Source organism: Tribolium madens, unplaced genomic scaffold, assembly GCF_015345945.1.
Source record: "Tribolium madens isolate multiple individuals breed KSU strain unplaced genomic scaffold, Tmad_KSU_1.1 Scaffold_91;HRSCAF=231;Tcas5.2_LG7, whole genome shotgun sequence".
Taxonomy (NCBI): Eukaryota; Metazoa; Arthropoda; class Insecta; order Coleoptera; family Tenebrionidae; genus Tribolium; species Tribolium madens.
In genome coordinates, this window is record NW_025401063.1 from 13,555,778 (window position 1) to 13,569,320 (window position 13,543).

The 13,543-nt window shown below is 31.9% G+C and overlaps 1 protein-coding gene across 4 annotated transcripts in view; it reads left to right on the top strand.

The window, feature by feature from the left end:
• Positions 1–13,543, top strand: part of LOC123010450 (DNA-directed RNA polymerases I, II, and III subunit RPABC3) — a 66,052-nt gene that overhangs the window by 16,987 nt on the left and 35,522 nt on the right. For 3 of the 4 annotated variants that reach the window (XM_044407349.1, XM_044407351.1, XM_044407350.1), the window contains exon 2: positions 2,022–2,105. In XM_044407349.1, the coding sequence (XP_044263284.1) occupies positions 2,022–2,105 (84 nt within the window). Of the gene's footprint in view, positions 1–703; positions 727–2,021; positions 2,106–13,543 lie in introns of those variants that run through there. The other variant, XM_044407352.1, reaches the window with a different exon arrangement.

The following is a 13,543-nucleotide window of genomic DNA, read 5'->3' on the forward strand; positions in this document are numbered from 1 at the left end:
ATTGTTTTGTTTTGACTTTTGTTTAGTTATTTTATTTGTTTTGAGAGTCTGAACTGATGTTTTCAATTTATTATTTTTTGGGATTTATCATTGTTACATTTACCTGCATTTTTGTTGCTTGGTTATTAATTATTATTCATAAATTACCTATCATTCATTTGTTTTCATATTCGACAGTTCTATTAGCATCAGATTCTTAATTATATTAGAGGCATCACGCAAGGTGTTTTAAGATACCATAGGCATTTTCAAGTCTTTCATTTGTCAGCTAGAATTAATGAAAAAAACAATTTTCAAGTAAGGTTAATTTTAAGTGGCCTTCAGGTAATTAATTTTGAAGATATAGTAATTAAATTTGTTATTTCTTCTGCACTGCAGATACCTAAGGGAGAATCCGTGATCAATTTACATTGATAACATTTTTAGCATTCCTGTATATTAGACAAAAGTAAACTACATTGAAACTATTTTTTTTTATTGTTTTGTACTTAACAATATAAGTAGGTAACAATTGTCAGGATTTGAGGATGAGAAGATTAAAGATAAAATTCTTTTTCAGTCAACAGCAACCTGTCTGAGAAACATTCATAAAGAAATAACATATGGTCTCATGCATGTGTGACTGTTTATTAGACAAAGACGAAAATAAAACAGACACATTGCACATAATACGTTTTCTTCACCATGGTCAAGGAAAAGCAAATTGATCATGACCGCGAATGCTAGGTATGACGCATGATTTCGTAATTGCATTTTCTTGATGTTTTTACGTTAATTCATGAACTATGATTACGGTGTAGTTCTACTTATAAATGAATATGTCTTCACAAGTAAATGCAATGAATGAAGTAATGAACTGTTGTGTTTCTTAGTTTTATTACAGAATTTGCCACAAATCAAAAGATTGTATTGTTTAAATTTTCTTATAAAAATTAAGAAGTTTAAAATATTCTGTTCTGATAGTATCCTTTTTTTGTTTTAGGTGCTGACACTAGTTATAAATGCAAGTTTAAATAAGCTATATGTATGATGAAAAATATTAACGAATTTTAAGATTGAAAATAAATCTGAATTATTTTGGTATGTGATTAAGATATTTTGGGGGTTTCTTTTTTATATGTGGACATTTAGAAGATGTCACAAATAATATTCACGCCCCAACAATTAAAATTCGAACTTTAATTTAATTTTTTGTATTGTTTTTTTCGAGAATGAAATTGTATGAAATCCATATTGCACATATCAACATAAGGAGTTATAATCATTGATTGATTTTCTGTAAAGTATCGTGGTAAACGAGATGGTTCTGTAATGTCTTCCGAACAGTCAACAAAAATTATCACAAGCAATGCAAAAATCAATTGTCATTTCAAACTAGTGTTGAAATCTTCTTAAAGATTAAATGTACTTTATTTATATGAAATGTTTGCAGACCATGTGCTACTTGATTTGCTATAATTATACGTGAGAAACAAAGTTATGCGATAATTGTTGTGGGGTGTGTATTTTCATTTCTACCTAATATATGTATTTTTAAATTTATGCTGTGTCCTAACAAAGATACTGTGTATTTATTTGGTGACTCTGTTGGTTGTCTTATTTAGTTTTTTTAATTTACGCTTTTAAGACCTGCATTAGCAGCATGTGCTCATTTAGTACATACAAGGTAACATCCATAAAAGGTGTCCATTACGCCGAACAACTAGCAGATTTGTAACAAATTGTCTTGTTTAATAATCGACATTATTAAAAAAATATAGGCATTACAGGCATTATCCACCTGGATAAAATCATTTTCTTCCATATCAGATCCGGCGATGTAATGAGTTCAATGTCAAGATTGTTGATTAACTGCATGCTGTGGGCGACTGTGTCATATGACCGTCGTTGTTATTATTGCGACCATGCACTTGAAATTTCCGCTCGATAATTCACACCGACTGCGTTTTTTCTGATTTTATTCACAAATACCTACGATTTGCGACGGAACGATTTTTTTCTAATTAATTTTTCTATTTCAGTGAGCAGATTACATTGCGAGAGCGAATCCTTCAAGATGGACTTGATCCTGGACATAAACTCCTGGTTATATCCGATGGAGTTAGGTGAGTGTATAAAACAAACAACTTTTGTTATCGAGCTGTCACCTTCCATTATTGTTTGTCGTCGTCTACACAAATATTTGCGTTCTTTCCTCCGTTTAACATTCTTTTTTTTTTAACAGAAGCCAGTGGTTCTCAGAAATTCCGATTATTATTAATGATAGGCCCGACCTTGATCAAATAAGGTTTCTAATATTATCTGAAGCCTCTATTTCGGTTAATAATATTACTCTTATTGAATTTGTGAAATGAATGACATCAAGGATTGTTTTATCCTTGTCTGATGCTACTTTAAATTTAAAAATCTCTTTTATATGTCAATAATTTTGCAATTATTATAACCAGGAGAACTGTGATCTATTGAATTTTAGTGGCGAACTTGTGATGAATTTATTTTTGTTAATGAGACAAACCTGACCACTTGTAATTAGCGGGTACATAAAATATGCCGTTCTTTGTGTTTTATTAAAATGCATTTTTCAGAAAATACTTTGCAATAATCCTCTATTATTTGATACGTGTAATAAAACCAAGTTACCATTTAGTTATAGTACAAACTGTTTTTTATGGCGTGTACATACACAAAATATTTATTCACTTACATTGCCTACTTTTTAGAGAAAATATTGGAATAGAGCATCAAACATTTCAAATGATATTTTCTTTTTATTAAATACAGGGTCAGTCACAGGAGAGTTACTTCTAAAATAATTTGGGCAGCAACCCATTATACAATTCATATAGGCGTCTAGCTTCCTCATTTTTTAAAAATCATAAAATTGAATCCAAGAATACTTTGCATATCTTTTCATTTTGACATTTAAAAAGTAACAGTCAATTTTCGTTAATATAATGTACTATTACACAAATAACGGAAAAGTGGGCATGCTCTTAATCCATGGAGAATGCAAGAAAAATGCTCCTGCGGCAGCAGCTCGGTACTTGGAGAGGTATCCAAATCAAATGCATCCGGTTCCTGAAACATTTAGAAAACTGGAAGCCAAGTTACGACAAGATTGTTCTCCCAATGAAAGACTCCGTCAGAGGACTGCTACTGGCCCAAAAAATGAGATTAAAGTCCTTGAAGCAATAGACAATTACTTGTCATTTTGACAACTTCACTCGTTTTCATCCAGTTCACATTGATCATTAAATTAATTCAAATAAAATATATCCAGTTACATACGCTAAAGGTATTTTCGTTGCAAACTAATTAATTTTTAAAGTAACTCTCCTGTGACTGACTCTGTATAGTAGGTATTTAATTTTTTTGCATAATTTTTATAAATAAACTCAGTCTTTTGATCCCAGAATTATTGCTAAGCTAACCCTCGTGATATTGCGAGTTATGAGCAGGATCACTTTTTATTATTTGCATACCAGACTCGGTGATGTATGCGCTTCTAAAAATCAGCAGGCAATACCTACACTTGATTTAGTTTTAGGGCATTTGCGTGACCCATTTTATAGCAGGAAAGAGAGGGAGAGGGAATTGGTTGACCTCTGACCTTTGCGCCATCAGAATGGAAACTTACCATCCTTGATGGCAGGTGAAGCAGAAGGGTGTTTTCGAAGTGCGCGGGTAAAATGTCGTTCTTTCCGTGATTTTACCTGTTTGTATTTGTAATAGAGGTGTTAACAATGTGATAGGTGATGTGATTTGTATTTATCCACGTTAATTAATGTTTGAAAAATATAGGTCGGTAGCTGAATTGATTATTTCTATTAATAGTGTTGTAGGATACAAATGTCCTGTAGTAGGAGGTGGAGGCTTTCAGGACTGTTTATCTTGTTTGAAGGCTGAATTTTGTATATAGAGCATGACCTTTGTAATTGATAATGGACATTTAAGTGAACATTTAAGGTCTTGAAGGGTTGAAAGTCTGAAGAGTTAATATGTACAATTTTTATCTATAAAAAAGATGAAACTCCAGGAAATAAAAATTTCTTATGTTTTATTGTTATTTCGCATTTTCTCACGAGTTTTTTTTTTACTTTAATTTAAGAAATTGATGATTCTTACTATTTCATGAGATGGTAAGCATGAGATAAGAGAATTTTTGAATTGCCAGAGCTGATGTAAGTATAAAAATTTTGTTTTTTTCAATGACTTTTGAAAAATGCTATATTTATTAGTAACAATAAAACGTTGTGATTTTTAGAGGGTATGTTTAGGAAATATAAAAAGTTAACGGAATGATATTGTCTTTTAATAATAAAAAAAAATATACATATAATAAATTTTGATGAGAAACATGCTTTAATTAAAGTTTAGTTACTCGTTACAGCACTCTCTCTTGCTATAAATTTTCGTTAACGGCGTTGTCTAATTTATTTCCACTTTTGTTACTCGATACTGCCATTATGTGTTAAAAGATTGCCGATACTATTAATAATAACATAAAAAACCTTGTTATGTCTGTAAATCATTTTAGTACTGATTATCAGTGATATTTCATAAGGATAAAGTTAAAAAAAAGAAAAAAAAAACGTTTAACACATTCTGTAAGTTCAGTAGATATATTACTCTAGCTTTGTTTGTTTAACAATACAGTAGTGACAGTAATTAATTTAAGATACTGTGAATGTAATTTTATTGTCTGCCACAACCTGCACAGTAATCACTAATCACGCTAAGATGAACGATTTCTTAATTAGTTTTATTAGGCATGTACTCATGAAGATTCCATTGTTGGTTACGGTGTAATTAAACTCTTGCAACTGCTCTTGGAAATTTCATAGATGAGTGCCCTTCGACCAACTTTGGCTTTAAAACTTGCTACTTTATTATCTTAGATGGAACGATTTTATAAATTTAGCACCATAAATAAGTGCAACATTTTGCAAATATTTTATTGCTGCAGAGGCGAAAAATATACTCGACATGATAAAATCATAACATCCGCAGTAAAATTAATTTAATTACTGTGAATTACTGTGGTGAATTAATAATTGAAAGTAAAAAGGAGTGTATTGTTGTTATCAGGCTACAAACGTTTTGTTGGCTATTTCAAATTTTACAACATAATTCTTTGCCGGTCGGAAGAAAAGAAATTTGTGCAAGTGAGTGTTTAAGATAATTTAGCGGTAATAAAATTACAATTATTTTAAATACCTTACAACCAACTTACATCAACTGCCATTGACATATGTTGAATGCTTTTTTTAAAAGTCAATTTTTTAGCCAATCTTTTCCTGAAATAATGATTTTAAATAGATATTTTTTTGAGTTTTCATGTGGTTCAAGTGCCCTTTACCTATGTATTGTGGTTCTCAAGATTAACTCGATATGAAGTGTCCAAAACAAAGAAACTTCACCATTTTTTATCTCAGTTATTTATTCATTATTTTATTTCATTAATAAAATTTGGTATTTGATTAGTAAAAGATGTCAATATTAACATATAAAAAAAAATCAAAGTCGTATCTTCTACTTATAATATGTTAGATATCTGTAGTTAAACTTAACCAAAAACAGCACTTTTTCGCAAAGAAAATAGTCCAATTAATAAAAAAAACTACTCGCGATCATCTACTGAAGGTGCATCAAAATTTAAGATTAAGTTACAAGGATGAAATTTACGCTCATTTATGATGTCCATTTAGTATTTGAGAAGGTCTAATTTTTTTGCTCTTTGAAATGTATCTATAGACAAGTTATCACTTAAATTGTAAATGGGCTTAATGATAATATAGATGGATTTTATTTTATTTGTTTTTAAATTTTTATGCATTTTGACATGTGCACTTTACGTACAACGTTTACGTCTTATCTGAATATAGCAGTGAATCTTATCTATTACTTGTGTTGAGTGAAGTTATTAACTTTACAAGACCCAAGAGATACCATATTGAAACAATTATTATCCACCATTTCACGCAACAGCCTAATATTTTATTATAGTTAAACATGCATGTACACGAATGGAGTTAAATGAAGGTATACACCACATACGTGGTCGTAATGGGTTCAATTTTATAATACAATACATTATTATTCATTCTCGTGGTAGCTTGGATGTGATTAACATTTGCTGAAAGAGTGGATATGTGTATGCTCAATATTTTAAACGATTTATTACAGCATTTCTTTTAGTTGTACAGGGTGTCTTAACATATACGAATAAACTTAGGGAATGAAAGGTTATGATCACTAATAAATAAAAAAAATATATAAAAATAAGTCAAATAAAACTTTTTTATTTTTGTCGAATATCATTAAAAAATACCACTTAACCCCACCAAAATAAAGAAAACCAATTTACTTACCTATTGACAGGCATAGCGTGAACAAATACTATGATGTCGGCATTGGTGTCATGAGCGCAAATTATCTAAAATTTTAAAGCCTTATTAACATGGTATATCTCAGTAACTAAGGATATTTTTTTTAGAATTTCTTTTCACTATTAGTTAGGTATTATTTGGTATACTTAATCTCAAATACTTTAAAAAGGTATGGAACCAAACGTTTTTTGCTTAAACTATCTATTTTTTGAAATAACGAACTGACAAAATGGTAAAGTATATTAATTGACGTTTTGTCAAGAATACAATTTTTTTACACTTTTTTTTTGTATAGGCTCTCGTAAACAGCTCCTACGTCGCCTCGTCATTAATTACGATTCTTCCCCTAAAACCCTATTTTGCGTACTTCATACATAAATAGCTATTATTTTTGAGTTCTGCAAAATTTTAATTTTTTTATATGGTGGCAATACACTACATAAAACTTTTTTTAATAAAAGCTATTATCCAAGGATTACGAGTATCTACATTTAATTTGATTTTTGTTAAAAATAAATTAACTTTTTATATTAGTTAGCATTTTGACAAAAAAAATCGCATAACTCAAAACACAATTTCATTCTTTTTATAGCACTTTAATTTTTATTATGTTTTGAAGGCAATTGATTAAAAAAACCGCTTAGTTCTATTATTTTTATTTACTCTGTATTATAGTGTACAAGGTGATTCTTTTAGGACCTATATTAGAAACTTTTTAACTTCTAATGCAGATAGAAATTTGAAATTTTGTACACAACCCAAATCAACCAGTCTGAGTTCAACTAAATTATTTTCAAAATGGCTGAACTTCCGGAACTACGAGTAATTGGCGCCAACTTTGAAATTTTAAATGGTAACCAATTATTTTTATTGCATTTTTGAATTCTCCTCTTTAAACTGAGTAAAATGTACCTAGTTATTAGTACTTATCTGTCATAGTTTTTGACATACGTCAATTTTTTGATCAAAATTTTTATTTGCAGAGGTTTATTAAAACCATCACAGCTCTTGAACCGTTTGCAATAAGTAAATAATTTTTCTTGCATTTGATAACCAAAGGTTCGAAGAGTTTCCTAAAATTTTCAAAATTGTCAACTGTCAAATTGCAAAGCTTATTTGATTTTTTGAAAATGATATTTAACAAACAGCTATAATTCAGTTTTTTTTAAATAAAATGACCCCATTTTCTCAACGGCAATCGAAGGTACATCGAATTGTAGAAGGACTTTTATCAACATGTCCTATACCCACCTGTTACAGTTTCTGAAATAATCACGAAAAACGTGTTTTTCTTTTTTATTTTTATAGTAAATCACGTAGGCTTTGGAAAATGATCAAGACGAACTAAAGATTTATTAGTCTACACAACACCCATCCGGAATTATGAAGAATTGAGGCAAGGATTGAGGCGGTATTTAATAATCTTCAACCAAATAAACTAATGGAAGCTACTCAAATCAGTTCACCATCGAGTTTTGGACTGTTTGAAAATGGTAAACATATCAAACATTTGCATTAATTATGGTATATCTTATTGTATTTTTCCAAAGCCTACGTGATTAACTATAAAAATAAAAACATTAACATGTTTTTTGTGATTATTTCAAAAACTGTAAGAGATAGGTATAGGACATGTTGATAAAAGTCCTTCTACAAATTGATGTAGTTTTGATTGCCGTTGAGAAAATAGTCATTTCATTTGAAAAAACTGAGTTAAAGCTGTTTGTTAATGATCATTTTCAAAAAATCATACTAGCCTTGCAATTTGACAGTCGACAATTTTGAAAATTCTAGAAAATTTTTCGAACCTTTGGTTTTCGAATGCAACAAAAAATATTCACTTATCGCAAAGGGTACAAGAGCTGTGATGTTTTGAATGAATCCCTGCAAGTGAAAATTTTGACCAAAAAATTGACATATGTCAAAAACTATGATAGATAAGTACTAACAACTAGGTACATTTTACTTAGTTTAAAGAGGAGAATTCAAAAATGCAATAAAAATAAGTGGGTACCATTTAAAATTTCAAAGTTGGCGCCAATTGCTCGTAGTTCCGGAAGTTCACCCATTTTGAAAATAATTTAGTTGAACTCAGACTGGTTGATTTGGGTTGTGTACAAAATTTCAAATTCCTATCTGCATTAGAAGTTAAAAAGTTTCTAATGTAGGCCCTAAAAGAATCACCTTGTATATGTCTACCTACCTACATAGTGTCGGTATTAGTAGTAACTTATGTTTGACTGTTGCGTTATTTGTTCATCTACGACAATCATTAACTTATTTTTCTTTTTGAAAAGTTGTAGTTGAGCCCAGATGAAAAATGTTAAACTCGTACATACATTACTTTTCACTTATTTTTAGAATATTTTCCAGCAAAACTTCACATTGGACAAGCGCAAAGAATTCGATGCGAATGGAATTTTGTAGGCATTATTACTCCTATAATAACAGAAACATTTTGTTATCGTTTAAATTCATACACATGACTCGCATTGTTTAAAACAATAATTGTGAACAACTTCATAAAACATGTTGTTTTGGTAATAGCAATAGATAATAAATGTTAAGGTTGCGGTATTGATTTCGAGGCTGCAGAATCAGATGCTATCGAGGATGCTATTAATACAAAATGTTAGAATAAATGAAACTAAACGAATATGTAAACTTTGTTGTTTATATGTAACGGGTGTTAAATGATTCTTTCAAAATAATGAGTTTTTGCATGACATGGTGAGCACGAAAATGGCATTCATAATGCCTCAGTCTAATGGAAATGAAACTGATTGTCATTTGCGCAAAAGATTACAAAATTTGATACATAACTTTTCACTTTTAATTTGCACTTTCTGAGACCTTATAAATAAATAAAGTGATAATATTAGGTTGAAAAGAAAGTTTTGCCCGTTTTTAAATTTTTAGTACAAATGGAAAAAGAAAGTTATAATTTCAACAAATTCTCATTAATACAGGGTGCACCAAAAAACGTGCCTCATCAGAGAAAAATGCCATATAAGGTAAGATACCAGAAACATGGAAAAACTGTTAAAAAAATGTATCTATACAATGAAATAATTATTATAAACAAACGTCACGCGTCAGTTTCGGAATTTTTGAAAGTGCTGATTGATTTAACTAGTGACTGAATAACTACAATAACTAGTGTAGTTATAGTGCGAAATGTCGAATGCTAATAATCTGCACTGTACCTAAATTTCCAGAAAATGCTGAAGCAGCGAAAGAGTCAACATTGGTAAATGTCATAGTAAATGTCAGGTAAAAGTGAAAAACGCTTAGGCGAAGAAACAGTGTTTTTACCCTATGTCTGAAAGGTAAAACTTTTACTTGTGTCATTTAGTCATAAAAGCGTCATTTTTCTGACGTTTGCGCATAAAACGCAAGTCGCACCGATTTCATGATGAACAAGGTTTTAGTCAACCGTGCACCGGCTGAAGTCAAAAACTGCTTAGCAACCCTATATATACTACACTAGCGCACATGGAATTTTCGACGATTTGTCATTCGACTGACATAAAAATGTCAAACGGGCCTTAGGCTGACAGCTAGAGAAAAAATAACAACAAATCAAAATAATTTATTGAACTGATGCAAGGTATTTCACGAGTAATAATGAGTTCCAACGGAATTGAAAATACAACCCCCATTTACAAAGTTAACGTGGATATTTTAGATATCGTATTGTTTGATTATAAATCCACGATAGCTTTGCTTCCAATAATTTTATTTGTCACATAGTCACAACTGACATTAAATTTACCAAAAAGTCAAAATGCATTCAAACGATGAGAAAACATCTGATTCTGATTTATGGCAAATGTGAAGAAAAATGAATGCTTCTGCCGTTGAGCGTTTGTACAATGTTTCCCGAATAGAAGAGCTCCAAAAATGCTTGAACTACTAAAGTGTTTTCCAACGGTGGAAAGACAAATAACTTTAAAAATTGTGTTTTCTGTCTTGTGTCAGTCATGCGATAACTATGTTTTATAAATTTTAAAGTTCATAATCAAAATCCATAAAGCCTATGCAAATGTATTGCTGGCTGCAGTTCAAATTTGGTCAGGCTCATTATTACTCGTGAAATACTCTATATAAAATCACGTATGCTGGCATTATTGTTTCCGAAAATCGATGCAAAAAATCAACAAAAACATTCAAATTTTAGTCTCAAACGTCAATCATATTGACAATAAAGTGTGGGTTACATTGACTTTTTTTGAACTGACATAAATTTGATGTCGAAAATCCTGTGTCTGCCACTGTAGTGACTGGTAAGAGTACTCTTTATGTTGTTACGTGTTAACTCTAACTCACTAATCACAAAGTATTTTCGAACATACAGAAACTTTTGGTCGTAAACAATCACTTTTCGAAATCTATTGACGATTTTTCAGGACAGCCTGTAAATTGGTCATTTTCGTAGTCTGTCGTCATCAATTCTTAACAAACTGTATATTTATTTTAAAATTATTATTGTATGGTGTAGGTACTTATTTTCAAAAAAGTATATAGGTACCAAATTTCTAGAATCATGTATTTTCCCTATCTTTTTTACAGAATTTTGTTTTTGAAAAAGAGTTGTTCCGTGTTTATAATATTCAATATCTGTACCTCAGAGCAAAATAGTATTAACTCCAGTTTTTAAACTTGATTTTGTGTACATAATTAAACAGCTAGTAAATTATCTGAAGGTTATAAAGCCCTTTTATTTCCATTTGATACATTTTTGAGGAAGTCTAAGTAGAATATTATGAATATAAAACACATTTAAACAAAATAATAGTTTTAAAAGTGCTCCATTAATTTTTCCTCGGAAAAATCTGTACATATTTTGGTGGTTAATACTGTTTTGCTCTGAGGTACGGATATATTTTTGCCCATCAAACTCAAAGTAGACAATCTTCGCAATTATAATCGCAATAAAACCGGCATCATAATACTACACACATTTCGAATCGCTGGTGCTCCGTCGATAGTGGGAACCTAATTCGGATTAATGACGTTGAAGAATGCACCGCTTTACGGTACCTCTACCATCTGAGGCCTTTCTCGTTGCACGGGGGGTGCGTCTCGGCACCAAACCATCGTTGATCCTCCGGTGGAAAGTCGCGGTAGTGTGAGTCGTCGAAACTTATCGACCGAGCGATCCCTCCGCCGCCGCCGCCCCGGCGTTGTTCCACTGCCAAGTTCATTGCCAAGGCTGGGCAGAGGATCGCGCTTGCGCGGCTGCATTGCGGCCTCCTCGCGCCTAGCCGGGGCCTCCAAGTGTTGCGTAACATGGCCAGTCCCACGACATCTGCAGGTCTCGTCACCAGGAAGCAGGTCGGCCGCCGAAGACGTTGCCGTACGTCGCGCGTAAGCCGGCCGTCGAGGCTGGCGCGCGTCCAGCCGCCCGCCTTCGCCGACCCATGGAGAAGACGGCCACCGGCTGCCCTACGACCACGACGACGGCGACCACCAAGGTGACCCCCAATTGCTTTTTTAAAACTGTTGTCAAGGCCGCTCGGTAATCCGTGTACGTACTAAACGCGCCCGCCTGGCAACAGGCCGCACCGCGCAACTTGCTTAATTTATGTCCGTAAATATTTTTGTTGTGCGAATGCAAAAACACAAACGGAGATTCGGAGAGGTGTCGCTGTGTGCATCGTACCCTCCTGGTACCTACAAACCGACTTCGACGAGGTGGTGCCGACCTTAACGCGTTGAGTTTTTCTTACGAGCGTCTGCGTTTAACATGGCTGTTGCCTGTGACGAGGAGGCGATGATGTGCTGCTCTGACAACAGGTAAATTTTTACGTTTTGGCGTTAGTTTTTCGGCTTTGTTTTTTGTTTTCTTCTTGTCTTTAGTGTGTGATGCGCGTTAGAACGAATCGATCAATTTACCATAGTGTTATTCTCAAGCCGGTACATTTTTATTTGCGACGCAGTTTTAGATGCCATATTGCTGAATTTACGTTTTGCTTCGACGTATCTATGCCAAATTCCTACCCTCCGACACCAAAAAGTGACCTTCATCCAAATACAAACAGAAGCTAAGTAGAAATTCTTTTTTCTAAAAATTTTCCAAAAAATAGAGTTTCATAATTTTGTTACCACCGAATAGTTGTAATTCGTGGGTCGACAGTGACGTGGTGGAAATGCTCAATGCTACTTTTGTTGTGTTATTTTATTATTATTTTTAAAGACGCTGATGAGGCAAGATCTAATATGTTACACTTCAACTGTAGATTACATGGTGTCATTTTTTATGTTATCACAAAAATTTGTCACTTTTTAAATTTAACATCTATTAAAGAGAGGCATATTTATGGATAGAAAGTAACGATTTCTGGTTTTTTATTAAAAAGGATAAAAAATTTCCAAACACATAATCTGTCATATAAAAAAATAAACACATGTGTTGGGTAATAGATTCGTCGTCGCCAAGAACTAAATTTATTTTTACTCAGTAAGACGTTTATTTGACGCAAAGACACTACTTTTTTGACTGTTCCACCATTTCACCAAAATCACAAATTAATTATCAGTAAATATGCAAATTTTTAAGGTGGGCTGTGAGCAGATACCTTGACATACTCAAAATCCGAAGAACAATACATATTTTATGTTAAGGCTGGTCTTATGTGTCTTGATATAATTTTTTTTGTATATCTCACTAAATCTTCTATTCACCAAGAAACTTTCAAGAATTACGCACAGAACATCATTTTAAAGAATTTGTGTTATATCTACGTATATAAATAAGTATTGAAAATTAAGTTTATGCTCTATCACTATAATTTAAGAGAAAATGTAATGGCATTCAATTTAATAAAAACATTTGTCTAATAATTTCAGCTTTATGCACACAACAATAGAACTTAGTTCTCTTTATATGTTTTTATGTCTGTTATTTTTTTATGCTTAGCACTTGGCACTTAAATTTTTGTTTCTACATTTAAAAATCCAAAAATTGTTAATATACAAAATGATCAAGAATCAATGAGTCTGTTGGCAATTCTGACTTAAATTTTTAAAGGAAACCATTGGAGTAGGCTTTTGATTAACAACGATTTAGCAATCTTGAGGGGTTGTACGTCAAGTATTTGTCAAGCAAAACGGTATCCGGTTGCAGTGTAACAAATTATTAACAAAAATAC